Source organism: Python bivittatus, unplaced genomic scaffold (genome assembly GCF_059951505.1).
Source record: "Python bivittatus isolate LINGU-HERP-01145 unplaced genomic scaffold, Pbiv_v1 ctg000850_np1212, whole genome shotgun sequence".
Lineage (NCBI taxonomy): Eukaryota > Metazoa > Chordata > Lepidosauria > Squamata > Pythonidae > Python > Python bivittatus.
In genome coordinates this window covers 6,174,616-6,195,670 of record NW_028277112.1, presented here as the reverse complement: position 1 = coordinate 6,195,670, position 21,055 = coordinate 6,174,616, and the positions used below count along the sequence as shown (strand labels likewise).

Sequence of the window (21,055 nt, the reverse complement as noted above, 5' to 3'; positions counted from 1 at the left end):
GAAGGATCAGAATTGTTTTTGTGTTGTTATTTTAGGCACATTATATTTGTCAATACTCTTGACTTAGATGCCAATCAGATCACATTTTATGACAAATTAATGCAGAACGCCCTGAAATTCCAAAAAGTTCACATACTTTTTCTTGCAACTGTATGTGTAGAACACTTACTGTAGTTCTCTGGCTCTCCGTTTAGTCTGTAAGAGTTCTTGAAGAATATATACATGGAAATAAAATATTACCTACAGACTTTTTTTTAGCATCCTGGGATTCTCTGGTGATTTATTATTGACTTAAAGTAGGTAGTTTTTTTTTTTTTTTAAACTATCTTCTTACCTGTGAGAAATATTTTCTTGAACTGTGAGTTCTGTCACAATTAGGAAAGTTAGGTAGAGGCTAGGATGATGTGACATTAGTGTGTTACATTGCTGTTATTATAATTATATATTCAATGTAGATGCCATCCAATTCCAGTTGGCTCTGGGCAGCTCACAGCATAAAAAATGAAACAACAAAATGCAAGCAAAAAATAAAATAAAACTTATAATAATAAACAAGATGGCAGATCTGATCAACAACATGTCATACACCCAACAAGGGGCTCCAGCCAGCCTAGCCCAAAGCCTGTTGATGTCATTTAACTCAATTTTCTTTTGAACAGAAACAAGAAAATATTAAGGGGCCTACCCATAGACCTAACTCTGGGTTTTGGTTCCCTAGGAAGGTTGTGAGCAAATTTGAAGGGGTGGAGGTACACTGTGTTTGCCTGGATAAGCTGCCTTTCAACTTGACCAAGCAGACCAGGGCAGGTTTAACAGAGTAGAGAGGCGTCACACAACTCATTTGTAATTTTAGGGGCCATGGCACAACAATGTTTGAGAACCCCAATGTAACCAGAAATCTTGATTCAGAGCTAAGTTTAAGAATAAAAAAAAAATGAAGCTTAATCCAATGTAGAAGTATTCCAGTTTATTGGCAGTACTTTTGTATGACGTACAGTAGTCTCATGAAATAAAGTATTTTCATATTTACTGTACTTGTGCATTATTTCAATATATGCTGAATAACATATGAATTTTAATTTTCATCTAATAATAATTTACTTGTAGGAGTAAAGCCAAGAAAAAGAAAGCATTTTGGATTATCAGGGATTATTAAGAAGGAAAAAGATCCAGAATCTACGTAAGTATGTTTCAAACAAAAATATAAAAATAATGTACAAATATAATAAAAGCACAAAAATAATTTTATAATTCTTACTGTAAAATGTCATGAGCTTCTTTTTTTTAAGATTGTTAATAAATTTCAGATTTATGCTCTTCTAAACCTGAAACATAGGTGCCCATTTTTAATAATAATGTTACTGAATTAATGAATTTCACATATCTAGTCTCTAAACATGTGCTTTTATATTAGTTATTTTGTGCAAGATAAGATTACTTGCCAGTTCAAACTGTAAGTATATTCCAACAATAATCCTCTTAGAGCTGCAAACTTTGTTTATGGGACTTAAAATATGTATTTATGGGACTTAAAATATGTATCCTAAAGTATGCCCTTTGCTGTCAAGGAGAGGAAAGGGGAATTTGATCAATCATAAAAATCAAAGGACAGTTTGCTAACCCCTTTGTTTTAAGTCCTGGTCATCACTTTATGTGGGAGTGATTGATAAGGTTTCTCAGGAATCTCTCAGCACTATATTCACTCCATTCTGCTTTCACTTTTGCATTAGTGTAAGTGCTGTTTTTAATTAGTTTAACAGTGTCCGGATGGAGGGAATTCTGCTGTCCCATACAATCTGGAATAGCAATGAACTCTAATCCCCATCTGTCAGCCTTTGCCTTCACTAACAGAAATAGAAATTACTCTCTGGCTTTTCTTCAGAATGGCAATTTACTATGAGTTAGAATGTTTGTTTTCCACAACCAGCTGACACTAACATTAGTTGTATCTTTAAAGGGAGGATAAACAACTGAAACTGATTTGGCAAAGGATAACCTTAAAAACAAAGCAGTGATTTTACAAGATATATTTGATATGTATATTTATTTGTTTGTTTGTTTGTTTGTTTATTTAGTATGCCGCCCATCTCCCCCCAACAGGTGACTCTGGGCGGCTCACAGTTAAAATCAGAAACCCCATCAACAATTAAAAATCCCCCATAAATAGTTAAAATAAATTAATCCATTAAAAATCAAATATAGACAAACAAATATGAATCTTGTGAATATTTTCCAAACTGAGCTGATATTATATTGTAATACCAACCAAGCGAAAATGTTTTTAATCACTACTGCTGACCTTCTCTTGGGGATTTTTCTATTTTGGAAGGGGTTGGCACAACAGTTTCTTCTTAACTTGGGTTAGCATATCAATTTTACCAATTTCTGGGAAGTTTCAAAATGTATTTATTTTGTAGTTCCAACAGTGAAGGAAGCACATGTGCTCTCTCAGCTATGTAAAATTAACCACATACCCTTTCAGTAACATTATATCTGGTATAAAATAAAGTTTTGATCAACTATATATTTTTTAAGGATGCAACTGTTTCTTTTACCATTTTCTAAAGTGCAATTGCCAGCTAGTTAAAAAAATTGTGGAAAATCAAAATTATGGAATTCATTTGCCCAAGAGTTCCTGTCTACTTCTCTAATATGTTTTTATAGGAAATGGAACAATTTTAATTCCAGCAACACTTTAAAACCTCTCGTATTTTATTACCAGTATGATTTTTATCTGCATCTTCTACATTAAGTATGCTATTGTTGTGTTTATATATATGTAGTCTTAACAATTTTTAACTGAAATTGAAAGATGTAAATCTTTTCATTACTGAATTAATGTCATATACACTGATTCACTGATTTCAAAGATGGTAGAAAGAGGTTATGTATATAGCAAGATAAATTCAGAAGATTCATGCAATAATTACAACAATTATCTGATTTATTGGTGTTTTTTTACAGAGAATGTCCAGATGCAGATTCAGTAGTAAGTAGTTTTAATTGAAATATATATGAATAATGTTAAAGTTTCAAGGAGGTGTATGTCCTTCATCAGTTTATGTCTAACTTTCTTTGGCCATTTTATCAGAATTTAATCCAAGATGGCAGAAAGGCAGAACTTTCTGTGGCTAAAATGAAATTACAGGTAGTTCTCAGGTTACAGCCACTTGTTCGGCAGCTGTTCAAAGTTATGACAGTGTTGAACAAGGGGGACTTAAAACCAGTCCTCAAAGTTTATTTTATTTATTTATATATCACATTTATATAGCTACCCATCTCACACAAAGCGACTCTGGGCGGTGTCACGGTTGCTACTGTTATAGCATCCCAATGGTCCCATGATCATGATTCAGGTGTTTGGCAACTGGCTCACAATTATGATAGTTGCAGCACCCTGCAGTTACACAATCGTCATTTGTGACCTTACCTGCTCCCCCAAGCAACATCAATGGGGAAGCTGGCAAGAGGTCGCAAGTTGCTCCTGCTCCTGCCATTTTTTCTCCTGAGAAGCCCCTGGGTGGCATGAGGATCTTGTATTCTGTAGTGCCCACCCACCCATACTCCTTAGTGCCCACCTGCAGCGCCTGCTTGCACTTCATAGCAACTGCCCACGGCACCCGCCCACTCGCTGCCCGTATTCTGTAGCACTGACACACCCAGACATAGCTCTCGCCCACCGGTCTGCTTGCCTGGGACACAGTTCCAGCAGTGTAAGCAAGCAGTTATGGATCCCTGCCTCTTCCCATGTTGCAGTCATGTGAGTTCCTCACTTAATGACCCACATGGTCTTCACTTAACAATGGTAGTGGGGACTTCTGGGATTGCTGTTGCTGAGCAATGCGATCACATAACATTGCGCTTTATGTCCGCATTGCTTAGTACAGAAATTCCAGTTCCAATTACCATTGTTAATCAAGAACTACCTGTATAACTTTCCAGAATGTCCTGAAAAATTGTAGGCAAAGTTGTTTTCTGTCTAATTACTAGGTCTTCTAATATTATTTCTGAAAAATTAATGGGTTTGGTTTATTTTGTTTAAGGAGTAACAGAATATTAAAAAGTGAAACTATCTCTAATCTTTAAGGTTGATTTTTAAATCATTGCTTGAAGTTTGAAGAGAATGTTTTTTGCATGGCTTTACACTGATGGAATTATGTCATTCATGCAGTTAGTGGTTCGACAACTAATGTCATGAACTATGTATTGGATTAACCTACAGTATTTACTTTCTTATTTGGATGTTTTGTTATTCCTTGTTTAATAATTAGTAAAAAAAAATTCACATGTAAATGCGCTCATGCTACAGTAAGCTTTATATTTTATTTCCCATCTACCCCATAGATTAATTCTGCATCACAGTTTCAGAATATAAGAACAATTATTTTCTATATCATTTTAAAGATATTTTCTTTCTTTTTTTGTATATAATTTTTTATTAAGGATTTTGATTACAATAGTAAAAACTAATACAAACTAAAGAAAAAAATACTAAGAAAGAATAAAAAGTGCAAGAAAAAAGAGAAAAGAAAGAATATGACAAAGATAAAGAAAAGAAATATATAAAGAAGTGACTTCCAACCTTCATTACAACAAGTATAGACAAATTTAGTGACTCTTCGCCCCCATAAGGTTACAAACAAATATCTCTTCATCCCCCATCCCATCCCTTATTTATAAGCAAATCCATAAAACATCAACTTTTCAATCCTGGTGTTAGCAAAAAGTTCATAAAGGGTTGCCAGATAATTCTTTGCAAATAATGTCTTAAAATAAAAAAATGTCTTATTTTAACCTTGATCAAATAAACCAACTTTATATTCCTTTCTTTTACTTCTAACAGTCTTAATCTTTAGTTCATTCAAATATTGTCATAGGATTTGATTTTTCTTCATTTCTTCTTTATCTCATTGCACAGACTTCTTCAAGGGTTTAACAAGCCTCTTTTGTAGATCCAATAAGAAATCATTTTCCAGGCCATTCTCTTAATTTGTCATTTTTATTTCCCCTCTAGTGTCCAGTTTCTAAAATCATAAAGTCACTTACCTTTATTATGAGCCAAGATAGCCAAAATACTCTAGTTCCCATGAGAAACTATTTGCTTTTTATAGTTAGTTCCAAAATCTTGCAGTAAAAGTTAATATTCCAAATTTAACTGGACCCTTAATGCATTTGTAACTTAAGTTCTTAAGCTTGTAGTAAATTATTCTTTTGTTCAGAGTTGAAGCTAAACTCACCAGGCAACTTTTCAGACTTGTTGTTCTGAAGGCCTCTAATAGCTTTAAGATGGTTAATGGGTAATTTCCAAAAGTGATTAGAAAGTGAGGCTTGCAAACTTAGTGTCCTTTAAAAGGCTCTGCCATGGTTTGAGCAAGATGGCTAATCCCTTTGTCTCCGAGTGCTTAACCCCACAGAAGAACACTGTCCTGTGGTCTCCTTGTGAGGAACAGCTGTCCAGAGCACATGTAGGCAATCTCCCATCCTCCTTATCCAGAGAGGTTCTGAAGAATCAATCTATTCACCAGTTCTTTGGTCTTTGCCACAGTCATCGGCTCCGCTTTTGCGGAGATGTCTTCAGTTTGACATGCCTCCCCCAAAAGTCATCATTTTCAAGATATTTTCCATAAATTCAGTCTTCTCTGAGGTCAGTTTTAGTAAGCCATGATTCATTCTGTACAATTTATAACCAAACATTTTGTAAATATTATTGAAATATCTGAACGTCACTGAGGTAAGCTGTGAATTGCTATGCCCAGTTTCTATATTTTTATTGTAATGGCATGTGGGAATGACCTTGGGAGATGGGGAAAAGAGTTGCTGCTTAGGAAATGATCAGATAAAAGAGGGTATAGCCTGCAGCTGGATAACGGGCAGAGAAAGAAATTCAGAAAGGAACCTCCCTAACTTATCAGGCAATAAAAGAAACAGCAGGAGATTTGTACTTTCAGACTTGCAAGATTCTGTTAATGTAGCCTTACAATAAAGTAGAATTAGCTCATCTGGTCATGTTTCCTGTCTTGTCTACCTGGGAAAGCTGACATCAATCTTGCATTATCTTACTCTCTTCCAAAGAGAGGAATTTCAGGAATGGCTTCGGATCCTCAAGGAACTCTGCTGTCTGCTGAGCATCTGGCAGCAGCGTTGTTGCAACACCAGCAGCAGGTAGATGCACAGATGACCAATTTGCAAAATGCCATGATACAACTAACACAACAACTGGGGCAGAATTTGCCTCAACCTGCAGCAACACAACGGATGGCAGCCCAGTCAATGTTCCTGTGTTCCCATGGGAGTTTGCTGGAGAAGTTCAGAGGGGATCAGGATCAATTCCAGACATTCATTGCTCGGTATAAAATGTTTATGGCAGGCAGGCAGGCAGGTGGAGTTTTTCACTGATTGCACCAAAGTTACTTTTGTGCTGAGCTTGCTGAAGGAAGCAGCAGCTAAGTGGGCAATACTATTTGTTGAGGGGAACAATCCGGTGGTGGACAACTAGCAAGACTTCATGCATGAACTCAGAGGACACTTTGGGGATCCCATTCAGAGAATCATAGCTAGTCGACATCTGGAAGCTCAGCAGGGACAGAGGAGAGTAAAGTGATATATTTCGGACTTCAAATTACTTACTGGCGATGTAGGGTAGAATGACTTAGCCCTGATTGACCAGAGAAGAGCTGACTGAAGACCTAAGAGATGAGCTGGTGAGGCAAGGCACCCCAGATACCCTGGGGGAACTACATCAGCACTGTGTAATAATAGACACCCGACTGGAAGAGTTGAGGCAGGGAAGGAAGAGTAAGGAGAAAAGGTCCTACAATCTGTTTTCCCCCATATCACCCCTCCCAATGACCACCTCAGAATCCAGCGTGGGAGAATCCATGCAGATCGGAGCAGCCAAGAGATCCCTGTCATCAGGAGAGAGGCAAAGAAGAGGGGATCAGGGGCAGTGCTTTTACTATGAGACCCCAGGACACATAGCCAGATCATGCCCGATAAAAGCACCAGTGTCTGACACAGCAGTGAAATGCAGAACTTGTAGATCAACAGAGCATTGAGCCAGCAAATGCCCAGCTTGCTTCCAAGCAGTGCCCCAGGGAAATTTTGCAGGCCCCCCATCCCAGGAGCTCCAAAGGGGGGGCCCTCCATTTGAGGAGAGCTCAGACAGCAGAAAAAAGGCAAGCATACTTAATTATTCCTGTTATTGTTACCTTAGATTCCAGGCAGAAGGTGGAACTTTCTGCTCTTGTAGATTCTGGGACCACCAGTAATTTCATAGATATAAAAACAATACAGAAACTAAAGTTGCCTACTCAAGCTCTAGAAAGCTCACTGATAGTCAAGACAATCAACAGACAGCCACTAAGAGCAGGACCAATTCTGCAGTGCATGGCTCCTTTGCAGTTGACAATCAAAGATCACACAGAAATCATAACGCTCTATGTGTCTGCCTCCTTGCAAGTGCCCATAATTTTGGGAGTAGAGTGGCTACAGATGCACAATCCAGGTATAAGTTGGGAGCAAGGGACACTCATTCCCCTCCCCTAAATGCCAGCAACATCACTTACAAGCAGTGAAAGTTTACTCTGCCACTGCAGTGCAGAACAAGGGAGGATCTGCGTTGCCAGAAAAATATGCAGACTTTGCAGATGTGTTTGGGGAGGAAGAAGCAGCCATGTTACCCCCACACTGGGCTTGTGATTGCACCATCAGTTTGAAGCCAGGAGCCCAGATCCCAGCAAACAGGCAGTATCCCATGTCTACCCATGAGTTAGCCATCCTCAAGTATCAGTTAATCTGGATATTAACATCAAAAAGGGATTCATTTGCCCTTCCAACTCACCAGTATTAGCACCAATGTTTTTTGTGTGCAAAAAACAAGAAGGAGAAGCAGTAGCCATTCTGAAGGGAAAGGAGGGAGCCCCCATGCATACTGCTCATGACTACAAAAACCTGAAAAGGGTGAAAGAGATCATTATCCACTCCCACTTATCTCAGATATGCTAGACCGGCTACAAAAGGCACACGTCTTTACAAAACTAGACTTGAGAAGTGCTTACAACCTAATCAGAATGAAAGGCACAAGTATTTAGCCTTTGATACAAGGTACAGCAAGTTTGAATACACAGTGATGACGTCAGGCCTGGTTAACAGCTCTGGTGGAGCTGTTTTTTTCTAGATTCATGAACGACATATTTTCAGAAATTCTAGACAAATATGTTGTAGTGTCTGATGACATATTAGTTTATTCCGAAGGTCCCTCCTTGCACGTCACACGTCAGAAATGTATTGCAAAAATTATAGAACAAGCTCTTTGCCAAACTAAAAAAATACACATTTGACCTGCCTCAATTGGACTATTTGGGCTACAGAATTTTCACAGAAGGCATACAGATGGATCCAGCAAAGGTACAAGCTATTCTGTCATCACACACACACACACTGCTGGTTACGTGAAAGATGTGCAATGCTTTCTGGGCTTTGCTGACTTCTACAGGAAATTCATCCCTGATTTTGCTGACCTTGTAAAACGGCTGTCCCAGCTCCTAAGAAAGGGTCGGTGATTCTCCTGGTCAACCCAAGAGCAAGCAGCGTTTCAAGAGTTAAAACAGCTCTTTGCTTCTCAGCCTCTCCTCTGCCACCCCACCCCCTCCTGTCCCTTTGTTATGCAGACAGATGCCTCAGATGTGGTGGTAGAAGCAGTTCTACTCCAGGCACAGAAGGAAGGGGGAGCAGATTTACTACTGTGTGCCTTTTGATCCAGAGTGTTCCTCCCAGCAGAAAGGAACTATGATATTTTCAATAAAGAGTTGCTGGTGGTAAAAAATGCCTTTCAACAATGGAGATATCTGCTGGAAGGAGTAGCCCACCCTATGCAAGTTCATACGAACATAAGAATGTAGAGGTTCTACAAAACACCCAATCTCTCACCCCTCGGCAAATCAGATGGGCACAATTTTTCTCCTGCTTCGATTTTTACATCTCATACATTCCAGGGTCCCAGAACAAACTTCCAGACGCCCTCTCACATAAGCCAGAGCATGAGGTCCCCCAGTCATACCCTCCCTTGCAACGATACTCCAGCCATCCAACTTTGAGTCACACTGTAAATCAGACCAACAGGAAAAGCTGGGACCAAGAAGACACACTGGTGATCTCTTGGATTGGATTAGGGCACAGCAGCAGCAGGATGCATATTCCACAGCCTGGATGGATGACCTCTAGGGACCCAACAAGGTACTGCTACGCCTTTCACAGTGGAGGGAGGGCAGCTGTTTCACAATGGACGTTTATATGTGCCTCTTCCCCTAAGGGAGCTACTACAGCTGTGTCATGACAGCAAAACAGCAGGCCATGGGGGGATATTTAGAACCCAACTTACAGCCTTCTGAGAATTTTGGTGCCCCTGCATCCATGCTGACATTAAGGATTATGTTCTCTTGTCATGTCTGTCATAGAGCAAAACTACTCCCTGGTAAGCCAGCTGGGTTATTGCAACTGCTAGAGATCCTGTCGCAGTCCTGGGACACTGTTTCTCTAGATGTCATCAGTGGTCTTCCCCCAGTGTGGGAATATACTACCATACTGGTGGTAGTGGATTTATGTACCAAATTGGCCCATTTTACTCCTTGCAACAGCCTCCCAATGGCCCAAGAAATATGTCTTTAGATATAGAGGCTTGGTCAGTCATGTGATCACAGACCAAAGAAGTCAATTCACTTCCAAATTTTGGAAGGCCCTCTTGCACTTATTAAATATTAAAATTTGTCTTCTTTGCACCATCCGGAGGCTAATGGAGAGTTGAGTCGAGTACTTGATACACTGGAAAGGCTACCCAGAGTCAGAAAGGTCATGGGAGGCAGCCATGGACGTGCATGGGACACAATTGGTGCACCGCTTTCACAACCAATACTCCAACAAACTCCATCCTCACCAACTACCAGCCTTGTAGGAGTCTCGCGCTGACCAAGATGAGCAGGAGGAGTTCTTCTATGGGGTGGAGGGAGCCTCGGGAATAGCAAGAGACTGGATGGGGAAATGAACAGCTTCCACACCAGGCATACAGGATATGAGTGGGGGAAACCAACAGATTCCCAGTGGAGGGGCAGTTGTCACCTGAACTGGAGCAGATGATTTACCAGGCACCTCGTGATCTTGGGGAGTTACCAGGAGAAGTGGGGAGCAACACAGTTGCATTTCATTCTCACAGCCCACAACCTGATTCCCCTGGGAACTCGGGAGGGATGAATCTGAAGGGGAGGGTGATGTAATGGTATGTGGGAATGACCTTGGGAGATGGAGGGAAGAGATGCTGCCTAGAGAACAATCAGATAAGAGAAGGTATAGCCCACAGCTGGTTACCGGGAAGAGAAAAAAACTTAGAAACCTCTCTAACTTATCAGGCTGTAGAAGAGATGGCGGGAGATTTGTACTTTCAGACTTGCAAGATTCTATTAACATAGCCTTACAGTAAAGTAGAATTAGCTCATCTGGTCATGTTTCCTGTCTGGTCTACCTGGGAAGGCTGACATTTATACAAATGACTTTAAATAGTGGTTTCTATTCTAAGAAAAAACAGTTCTCTGAAAGTTTATTAGACAATTGTTTAATTAAAAACTGTAATGATAAATAATCTACTTTAAAGAAAGCTTATCCACTACAGGTAGTCCTCAAGTTACAACTGCAGTTGGGAGCAGAATTTCCACTGCTAAGCAGTGCGGTTGTAAAGTGCAACATCACTTAACTGCATTGCTTAGTGAGAGCAATCCCAGCAGTTCCGGTTGCTGTGTTAACTGAATCCCATCAGTCATTAGCCAAGGACCTACCCCGATCCAAGCCACTCCTGGCTTGGTCCCTCCCAGCCCTGAGTCTTGGTAAAGTAAGGGATTGCCTCCTCTTCAACTCCCCCCACTCGCCTATCTCCCTCCCATTTCTGCCCTTTTGGACTTGCACTCCACCATCTCTGCTGGCCTTGCTGCCCTGTGTTTGCTGGGCCTGCTGTCCCTGTGGGCCTTGTTACCCTGCACTCACTGGCCCTGCCGGTCTTGCCGCCCCCAGCTGACTTTTGCTGTCTTCCTGCTGCTGCTGACAAGGCACACCCAGCCTGGCTTTTCGTGAGGCAACTGCTGGCCATGTCAGGCTTTCTTCCCAAGGCTGTGCCCACCCCTTGTCCTTGGCTTTATCCAAATTGTGTGCGGTCTTCTCACAAGGTTTTAGAAGGCAGGTGCATGAAAGAAGGTCCTAGCTACACCAGGGCAAAAGAAGGACAAAGCCATGCATGATTTGGACAAGGGGCAGGCGCGGCCTTGGGAAGAACACCTGGTGTGGCCAGCAGCTGCTTCATGAAGGGCCAGGCCGGGCACGCCTTAGCAGCAGTGACAGGAAGAAGATGGCAAAGGTCAGTTGGGGTGGCAAGGCTGGTAGGGGAAGCAGGGCCAGCAAACGTAGGGTGGCAAGGGCAGCAGGGTCAGCAAGTGCAGGGCAGCATGGGTGCTGGGACAGATGGCCAGTGTTGCTGGCAGGGCCAGCAGAACACAGGCCAAAAGGGCAGAGATGGGGGGGAGATAGGCGGATGGTGGGAACTGAAGCACCCCTGCAGTGGCCATAACTTCAGGGACTGGGCATAACTACCATTTAGTTATGCCACCATAACTTATGAATGAATGGTTGTTACTCGAGGACTATCTGTACTACCTACCAGCACTGTATTTATATATACAAAAGAATAATCTGTAAAATAATGAAATTATACTGGTATTAATTGATTTAGCAGGACAAGTTATTATTCCACACAACTGTAATATGCTTTGACCTCTTGGTAAAATTGTGGGCATACCAGCTAATACGAACAGTATTCCATGAGAATAAAAAACATTTTCAAATGACAGAGCTTCAGATTCATAGCAAAGTATATAAGAATATTATTTATATAGTCTTGTTTATCAGAAATGCAAGCAGTTTAGGTTAATTGTTTTAGTCCATGTTTTCTTGATTTCAGCATATAATGGGCAGGTTCATTTTGTTGTTATTGGTCAGTATTGGGGATTAGAACTCTTAATCAGTCTACCACAAATTTCCCAGAGGTGTTATAATAGAACCAAATAAAACTTTGCCTTCTCAAACAGTAATACAGGTAATCCCTGATTTAAGAACGAGTTCTTTTCCCAAGGTCTGTCCTTGTTGAATTTGGATGTAAGCCGGAACAGTATTATTGTATAATACTGTATAAGTGGTATTGTGTAATAAACTCGAACCATTGTGTATTTAACTCGAATTATTGTGTATTTAACTCAAATATTTGCTACATTAGGCTCTGTCTTAACTATGGGGCGTCTGTAACCCAAGCATTCTTACCCCGGGGACTACCTGTATCTTAGTAGAATGTTATAAATTTAAAGAAGTTTACATCTAGGTTATTTTGTTGCTATTATGGTCAGGTATTTTATCAGTTGGTCTCTACTTGTCTTTTATACTTTGAAATAAAAGTAATTAGATGCAGTGAAATAAGTAGGTAAAAACGGCTAGACCAAACATTTTAAACCAACAAAATTTAATCAAGTATTTAAAATACTATTTTTGAATAATTACATGGAATGGATAAAATTAGGCTAAGTCAGAAACTATAATCATCTGAAAATCTATGGAGTTTATTTCCTCAGAGATTATTTTATGTTACAATCCAAAACAACTCTTGGTAGCCACTTAATAGCATGTAAGGAGAAAATACTGTATACAAAGTCCTTTTAGGAAAGCTAATAAACATTTTGTCAGAAGCTTCCATCAGTGATTGATTTTAGGGGTTTTTTTCCATTCAAAATAGCTCATAAAAATTATATAATATTCACCCAAGCTACACAGACTGTGTTGACTTGATAATTGGAAAATTATTTCAAAAATAAGTATTGTTGCTCTTCTGAACAGAAAATGGTAGGCAGCCTGCGTTTGTTCTTTTATAGCACATCTTCGGTATTATTAATTTAATAATTAATATCTTAAGTAATATATTAATGGCAATTTGGAGAAAAGGATGATTGTACACTGATGTAAAATTTTGTCCTGTGGGGTTGAGGATAATAGTGCAGATTCATGATAATTATTTCCTTGAGCCAACTGTCACTATCATGGCTACTCTGATTGGGATATGCTAATGAATACAGATAGAATTTATTTATTCCATTTATTCAATGCCTAATCTAATATGAATTCACTGTGGTCAACAGCTTCTCTGAGGATGCATATACTGGATTGGCCACTTCTGGTAGGAGGCAGCAGTCCTCCAGGTACCTGAACAAGTACCTTTTATAGATGTTATATGTCAAAATCAGCATTACCTGGAAACCTATCGGTAACCAATGTAGCATCCATAGGATAGATGTAAGGTGCTCCTAGCAGATAACAACACCCACCAATAACTGAGCCACCACATTTTGTACCAATTGGAATTTCCAAATGGTCTTTGAAGGTAACTCCTATAGAGTATGTTGCAGTGGTCTAACTGTATAGTAATGAGGTATTGAGTCACATTTGCAAGAATGAAGATTAATTATAGGATTTACTGTGTTTATGGAATATTACAGAGGTTACTGTATTTTGAGGTGTCCTAGCAGCACCATTGGATTTCCTGACAGATGAGAATAAAAATACTGTAAAAAGAACTTATTACCAATGGTTGGTGTGGGTCTTCCGGGCTGTGTGGCCATGTTGTGGAAGTTTTGTTTCCTAACATTTCGCCAGCATCTGTGACCGGCATCTTCAGAGGGCAGGAGCACAGACAGGAGCAGTTCTCTCTGTGCCCAGGATGATGTGATCCTTTTGTGGGTATTTATAGAGATCAGCGAGGGTACCTGAAGGGGGTGGGGTGGGGGGGTTTGGGTTAACGAGTGGCTGCTTGTTTTGGTGTCAGAATATGTGTGTATCTTCCTGGGGGTTAGGCAGGGTTTTTTTTTTCTATTGAGTTGTTAACAAGTGGCTGCTGAGGGTGATTAGCATGTTCCTGCCCTCTGAAGATGCCGGTCTCAGATGCTGGCGAAACGTTAGGAAACAAAACTTCCACAACACGGCCACACAGCCCAGAAGACCCACACCAGCCATCATATTCCGGCCGTAAAAGCCTTCGACAATACAACTTATTACCAAATCTCTCAAGTGATCTAGAAGGGTACTTCGACGGATGATATGGAGACAGCAAGGAGTCATACTTCCTCTGTTGATCTGAAAACAGCCATAAGGGTGTGCAGAATATTTCAGACTGGTACTGTTTGGAGTTTAAAAAACACCATTCTGAGCTCAAAACTTGGAACTTGTTTCATGTTTGAAGCAGGATATTACATACATTTTATAAGTATGGAATGGGCATTTCAAATTCATATGTTCAAAATATTTTGCATACTACTGATCATCAGGCTGTCCAGGGCAGCCTGAATCTCATGGCCTGCTCTGAAGCCAGTTTGAAGTAGGTTTCAGGGTTAGAATGTTCTGATCTTCAAACTTTTTATTTTTTATTTTTTATCATATTTATATAGCCGCCCATCTCACATAACAATTACTCTGGGCGGTACACAGCACTTAATTAAAAACAATAAATACAGGTAATCCCTGGGTTAAGAATGCCTGGTTTAAGGACGACCCATAGTTAAGAACAGAGTCTATTGCAGCAAAATTTGAGTTAAATACACAATGATTTGAATTAAATATTCAGTGGTTCAAGTTCATTACACAATACTACTTATACAGTATTATACAATAATATTGTTCCAGCTTACATACACATTCGATTTAAGGACAGACCTTGGGAATGGAACTCGTTCTTAAACTGTACATAAAAACAGTTGCAATTTAAAAAGACTACAAAAAGCACACAAAACAGAGAGAATGATATTAACCACAATAAGGGAGCCATCACAAAATCTATCCAGTTCCCTGGGACCCCCAGGCCTGACAACATAGCCAGGTCTTGAGGGACTTACGGAATACTAAGAGGGATGGAGCTAATCTCACTGCTGGGGGGAGAAGATTCCACAAGGTAGGCACCACGGCAAAGAAGGCCTACCTCCTGGGACCCACCAAATGTAATTCCCCAGCAGACGGGACCCATAGCATGCCTTCTCTGCCAGACCTGATGGGGTGGGCAGATGTAATTGGGGAGAGGCAATACATAACTTTTGTCAGGATTATTCTATTCCTGCAAGTTTGTAGATCAAAGGTTGATTGGCTTTGGTGGCTAACCCCAAGAAATTGCACTAATGACTGTCTCTGGCACTGCTCTCTTATTTTTAAAGTCTCCACTCTTACTGCTTTCATAAGCATATTAAAATATAACCTGCCAGGATATTAAGCAGGAGGAGGGAGGCCTTAAAGATGCACTAAAGGTCATGGGCACATTGGGAAGGTTGTGAAGGGCCCATTTTGGGAATTGTGCTTAGTCCTCGTCCTTTCTGCTTTGAGAAAGATGTCTTCAGCCAAGGCTTTTCAGACTTAATTGACTGTTTTCATGTACTATTTTTAACTGTTTCCATCTAGTATGAATTTTACTGAAAAATATTTTAAAATAAGTTGTTTTTCTTCCAGAACATTCCAGATGTAGATGATGAAGGATATAGCATTAAACCTAAAGACTGTCAGAATATCCTTTGTTGATAACTTATTATACATTATTTTAATATATAAAGCACTAAAGTGGTTTTATAAACCTTAAACATTCTGTTTGCAGTCATTGTGTATAATGATATTATTAATTAACTCAGCATTCTCAGAGTGTAGGTCTCAATTCCAAGAGGGCTGAAAGATAATGGATAGATGGTTGCTAAAGAGTGCTTTCCTTACAAGGTTGCCCTTTTGATGCAAAAGTATTCTGAATGCAAGGCAATCCAACAGTTCCACAGCCCTGTTATTTCTTTTTCTTTTTTTTAACACACCATTTTTCCTTTCTAAAAAAGGGTAATTATGCCTAGAGGGGTGAGGCTTCTATGCAAAACTCTGACTCTCATTCTGCAGAGGCAATTATTACAGCCTGGGGAAGAGAAGAAGGGCTGTGAGGAAGCAGCAATTACGTGAGTATTGGGAGGGATAGCCAGTGCTAAGCTGGAAGGGACAGAATAGATGTGCTGTACTGTTATCTCAGTGCAACTATACTGACTGTGAGAGTGCTAAAAGAAGCTTACAGCCTGCCAATGTTTTTCAAGCTGTAGCATTTTAAGAGGAGTTTTATGGAAAGCTGATTTAAGGTAATAAGATATCAGGCTTTCCTTTCCATGATATATGGACTGCGATTTAATTATTAAATATAAGGAGTATATTTATTTCTTGCTCAGCCCTAACCCCAATGAGATTCGTTCATTCACTGGATTGGGATATATTTATCACAGCACTGTTTGAGAACCCTGCATTAATTGATCAATCAGCCATTTCCTTAACTGCAAATAACATGCCAAAGAAAACCACTTCTATTCCTCAAGTGATTCTGACTCTGAAGATGATGAACCAAGAAAGTTTCGTGTAGAAATCAAACCTGTGCACTCAGACTGTAGTTCTCATTATACAGTGCCTTCTTTGGATGAATTAAAAGAATCAATAGGAAACATCACACTTTCACCAGCTATATCTGTAAGTAAACTTTGCACACTCTTTAGTATAGTGGGACAATATACCATGATTAATACTTTCTTAGGAATGTTAACTCATTTAGCACAAATATTTTTAATATGTTTTAGAATGTAGTATTAAGCTTTTTAGAGAAAGAATGAAGCAGTTACATTCAAGGAACATATATGAATACAGATAGGGAGTGAGAAAAACAGAACATCAAAGGAAAGAAACCAGCTGAGTAGGTTAGCTTCAGTTTACAAAGGAGTACCCTAATCTAGTATTTGAAGCTATTTTCTACAAACCTGTGCAGCCCTGTATCATATACCTGTTCAGTAAGCACAAATAGTATTTTTAGCTCAGAGTGGCATCATTTGTACATTGAAATCAGGTGTTTTAGTTACGTTCAGCTAGAGAGAGATTTGAATTATTTGTGACATGTGAGAGCTAGAAATTTGTCAGTTAAGTCCTATCCATTGTCTGATGCAAAGTAATATTTTTTGTTGGACTCCTTTATTCATACTATCTGAAATGTGAGAAACAAGAAAAGTTTCTTCAGTATAGCCAGTCACAGAAAGTTTACTAAGGATAGCCTGCAATGTGTAGGGATAATTCTGAGTAACACAGCAAATCTTTTCCCAATCTGAATTTGTTTCAAGATGGTGGAAGTGAAATCATTCCCATATTTCACTCCCATTGTCCATTGACTTTTGTTCTGTTGCAGTTATGAGAAACTCTCCCAGATGTGTAGGGGAAAGAGATTTAACTTGTCTGTTTGAAGATATTTCAAGTTAGTCCATAGATTCCGATTGATTGATTGATGAATACTTGTATACAATCTAATCAAACATTTCTAGTAGTTTACAATAATATATTCAAAAACTCCATAAAAGCTCAACATTATTTTTTTTTAAAATGGCGCTGACTACTTTATTATAACGTTCAATTTTATATAAATTGTGGGAACATCATGATAGTTTAGATTCTAGAGGCCCAAATTTACTGCTGGATGGATAGTTGCAACTTTAAACATACACTATGCTGGGGGACACTTACAAAATGCAATCAAACAAAAAGTGGTACTATCAGGTCATTGGATTTTTTTTTAAAAAAATTGCCCTTTAAAATAATACAGTTATTTTTAAACTTTATTTTTATTAACACTGTAGCTTGATACTTCAGCCTTGGAAGTTAAAAAAGAATGTCATTTTGTACATATAACAGGTACAAAACTGTGTAATTATGTTTTGCTTATTTTATCTCCTATGCTAACAGAGACATAGTCTTGTAAGTACTAAATCATATTTAATTAGCAGTATCATACTGCTTAATATTAAGGAAGTGATGCAGCTAGAATATTGTAACTGATTTTATATACTGTAATGTTTTGTGATTGTAATAGCAGTTCATTCAAAGCTGCGAGTTAAGTTTATGCCATGAAAATTGTAAAATTGTTTGCCTGGCAATAACCAATTAACTATAAGACAGACACTAAAATCCTAAGTGTAATTAAAAAAAAAATGTTTCTGATTTTGTCAAAAGGTAAAGAAAAAGGAATATTGTGATAAATTTCCATGTTGCCAGATTTCCTTAAAATATGAAGTCGTCAGCCTTTTCAGACCTAGAATCTAATTAGCCTCATACCATAAGAACAAGATCTGGTTGTATTCCTCTTTAACACCAGAAGCCAACAATTTTCTTGCTAATGTCAGTGTTCTACCATGATGAATTACCATTTTCTTCCCAGGCACGACCTATAAAAGATGGAACAACATCTGTGTAATAGCACTGGCCTTCTGTGACATTCCTGATGTCTCTTTAAGCTCAGTATGATTTGAACAGTGGATTATGCCATTCTTCTTATCTTAGAGCTGAAAAGTAGTTCTGCCTAACAAGTCTAAACCTAAAAAAAAAAAAAAAAAGAAATCCCAGGTCTTCCCCAAATTAAAGCTAGGATGGGGCTTGTTTACAACCTGCATTTCCAAGGCAGCTTTTAGCGGTGATTTTCCTTACTTTCGGGAGGTCATGACAGGCACCTAACCTTAGGCAGTATGGTTCCAGTAATCAATATTCATTTTTGATTGGCCATGCAGTAATTAATATTTCATATCAAGAGAGTGAATTGGTGTATCAATTTCATATAAACTACTGTTGTGATTTATTTTGTTTATCTAGGTCTTTTCCAAACATTTAGTTTCTTATTAGCTAGGTGCACATTCTTCATGATAGTTTCAGAATTTGGAGCACCATGCAGAGGCTGTTTGAAACCACATTTATATAGCTACTGTTATAAATGAAGGTTGTTTGAATAATTGGCTTCCACTATAGAGTGACACCTGTTATTTGAATAATCTATGATTATTTTTTTAATTATTATTTAGAAAGGTATATTAGCCAGCCTCACCAACTCAGATAAGAAAAACAGGGAGGACTTCTATAGTAATGTCAAGCAACTAGGCTGGGGTGATTGTATTGCATAAAACAGTTATAAGGTACTGTAATGATGCCATCTCATGTTCCAAATTTAAGACCCTAAACATTTACCCTAGATATTTTATTTATATCTGTCATTCATTTTGCTACGGCTAATATCTGAAGTTGTCTTTGGAATATTTTCCTGCCTGCAACTTCTCCCTTAATTTACAAAGAAAATAATATGTGTTTACTAAACTTTGTCTTTTCATTACTTTACATTTAGGCACAAATGAACCGGAATGCATCTAGTAAGTTTGTCTGAATTTCTGACTATCAGTGATTTTTTCTTATGTTTACATTAGATTAAATGTCCTTTTTATAAAAATAGACTTGTGCAATCCACGTTTTTTTATGTAAAAATGTATATATAGTGTGAGTACTAGGTAATCTGTTTTCTTCTGTATTGAAAGTACTCAAAGCAGTCTTTTTTCCAAGTAAGCAACTTTAAAAGACTGTATCTTTGGCCACTTGACCAAAATACAAATATGTATCCTTAATACAATATTTGTTAATGAAGTGGCACTGTCATATTAGGTGATGTAAAGGGAACTTAGAAAAATTCTGACACTAGAATATATATTGCACAATAAATTTTTATGTCTGTATCAAAAGAGAGTCGCCTTCAAGTTATGATGAATTAATATTTATAGCGCTTTTAACATGCAGATAACTACATGTATTTCTTCAAGTGGTTTTCTTAGAGCCCTGCAGGCTGTATCTGCTAAAAGAATTAGTCTTCATTAGAACAGCAGAGAGAACTGATAAGAACAAACCTATACATTTTAAATCTATATTCCTACATACTCAAAGGGTAAAAATCCATTCCTGTGTACAGCCAAACTAGACAGGACATTGAAATCTATGATTTGATCACCAAACTGTTGCTGAGATGGTACATTCAGATCAAGGTGTAGCCTGAGGGAGAGGATTGTATTGTTTTCTTCATTGTTCTTTGTTGCTGCTATTTTCCCTAGTTGGTGGGCAAGGGAAGCACTTTTTAATTAAAACAAGTAGGGAAAGCATACAGGGCATGGCTTCTAGAATCCTTTCCAACTCTTTCTAACACCAGTGGCCATAGAAGCCATCTTCTTTTCCCCCTAGGTAACCAAGTAACATGTTGCAGGGGCTAAGCAAGGTGCCTTGCATGCATGTTTCCTGTGTGTGTTGTATGTGTGAGTGTCTAACTCTCCACTCATGTCATGTTTTTTGTATGTGTGCACTGAGAAGCACAAGGCAGGCTGCATATGCTCTGCTCTGGGATACATGAGCAGGAGGGAGGGGCCTTAAAATGGAGGAGTCGCCAATATTCCAAGTCACTGCCCAACTACCTCTCCCATAAGAGTGCATTGGGGATTTTTTTTTCTAGAATGCTTTTCTCCATAACCCCATTTCAAACTCCATCACCAGCCCATTTTCAGACTCAAACTTTCCTTCGTTAGTTTCTCCCATGACACCAAATTTGGTTCCATTTTGTTCTGGTTTTGGAGAGTTATCCTACTGGTTGATAGACATATTGTAGTCCTGAGCCCCTTTCCACAATCTATTTACAACATTCTGTTGAGTTGGAAAGAATGGCTAAGTAGGGAAGGCATATAGAGCATGACTTACAGAATTTTTTTCCAATTCATTAATAATACTCCCCTCAGAGTCATGTGATCAGGAAGGATGAAGGAGGATGGCTTACAAAGAAAGATTTGACAAGATTCCAATTCATTCCACAAGTGCGTCTCCTATAAGGATGTCCAGAGGGTGGGAATTTTTTTCTCCAGAATCCCTAATCAGATTTGGCCCATTTTTGAACTCACTATTTCTCTTGCTGACTTCTCCCCTGCTCCCCCAGTCAAATTTAATCAAGTTCTATTCAGTTTTCAGAAAGTTACTGTACTGATGGACTGACATAATTCTAAGCTTCTTTATATAATTTATTTCCAGCATTCTGTTAGATTGAAAAGAATAACAATGGCACAAGAGGAAAGGAAAACCTAATCTAAATGCCCCTCTC

The 21,055-nt window shown here is 38.8% G+C and overlaps 1 protein-coding gene across 2 annotated transcripts in view; it reads left to right on the top strand.

Moving 5' to 3' along the window:
- Positions 1–21,055, top strand: part of FCHO2 (FCH and mu domain containing endocytic adaptor 2) — a 99,353-nt gene that overhangs the window by 43,443 nt on the left and 34,855 nt on the right. For both annotated transcript variants that reach the window (XM_088130116.1, XM_088130115.1), the window contains exons 10-14: positions 1,108–1,180; positions 2,965–2,989; positions 15,565–15,621; positions 16,423–16,599; positions 19,277–19,301. In XM_088130116.1, the coding sequence (XP_087986242.1) occupies positions 1,108–1,180; positions 2,965–2,989; positions 15,565–15,621; positions 16,423–16,599; positions 19,277–19,301 (357 nt within the window). The remainder of the gene's footprint in view (positions 1–1,107; positions 1,181–2,964; positions 2,990–15,564; positions 15,622–16,422; positions 16,600–19,276; positions 19,302–21,055) is intronic.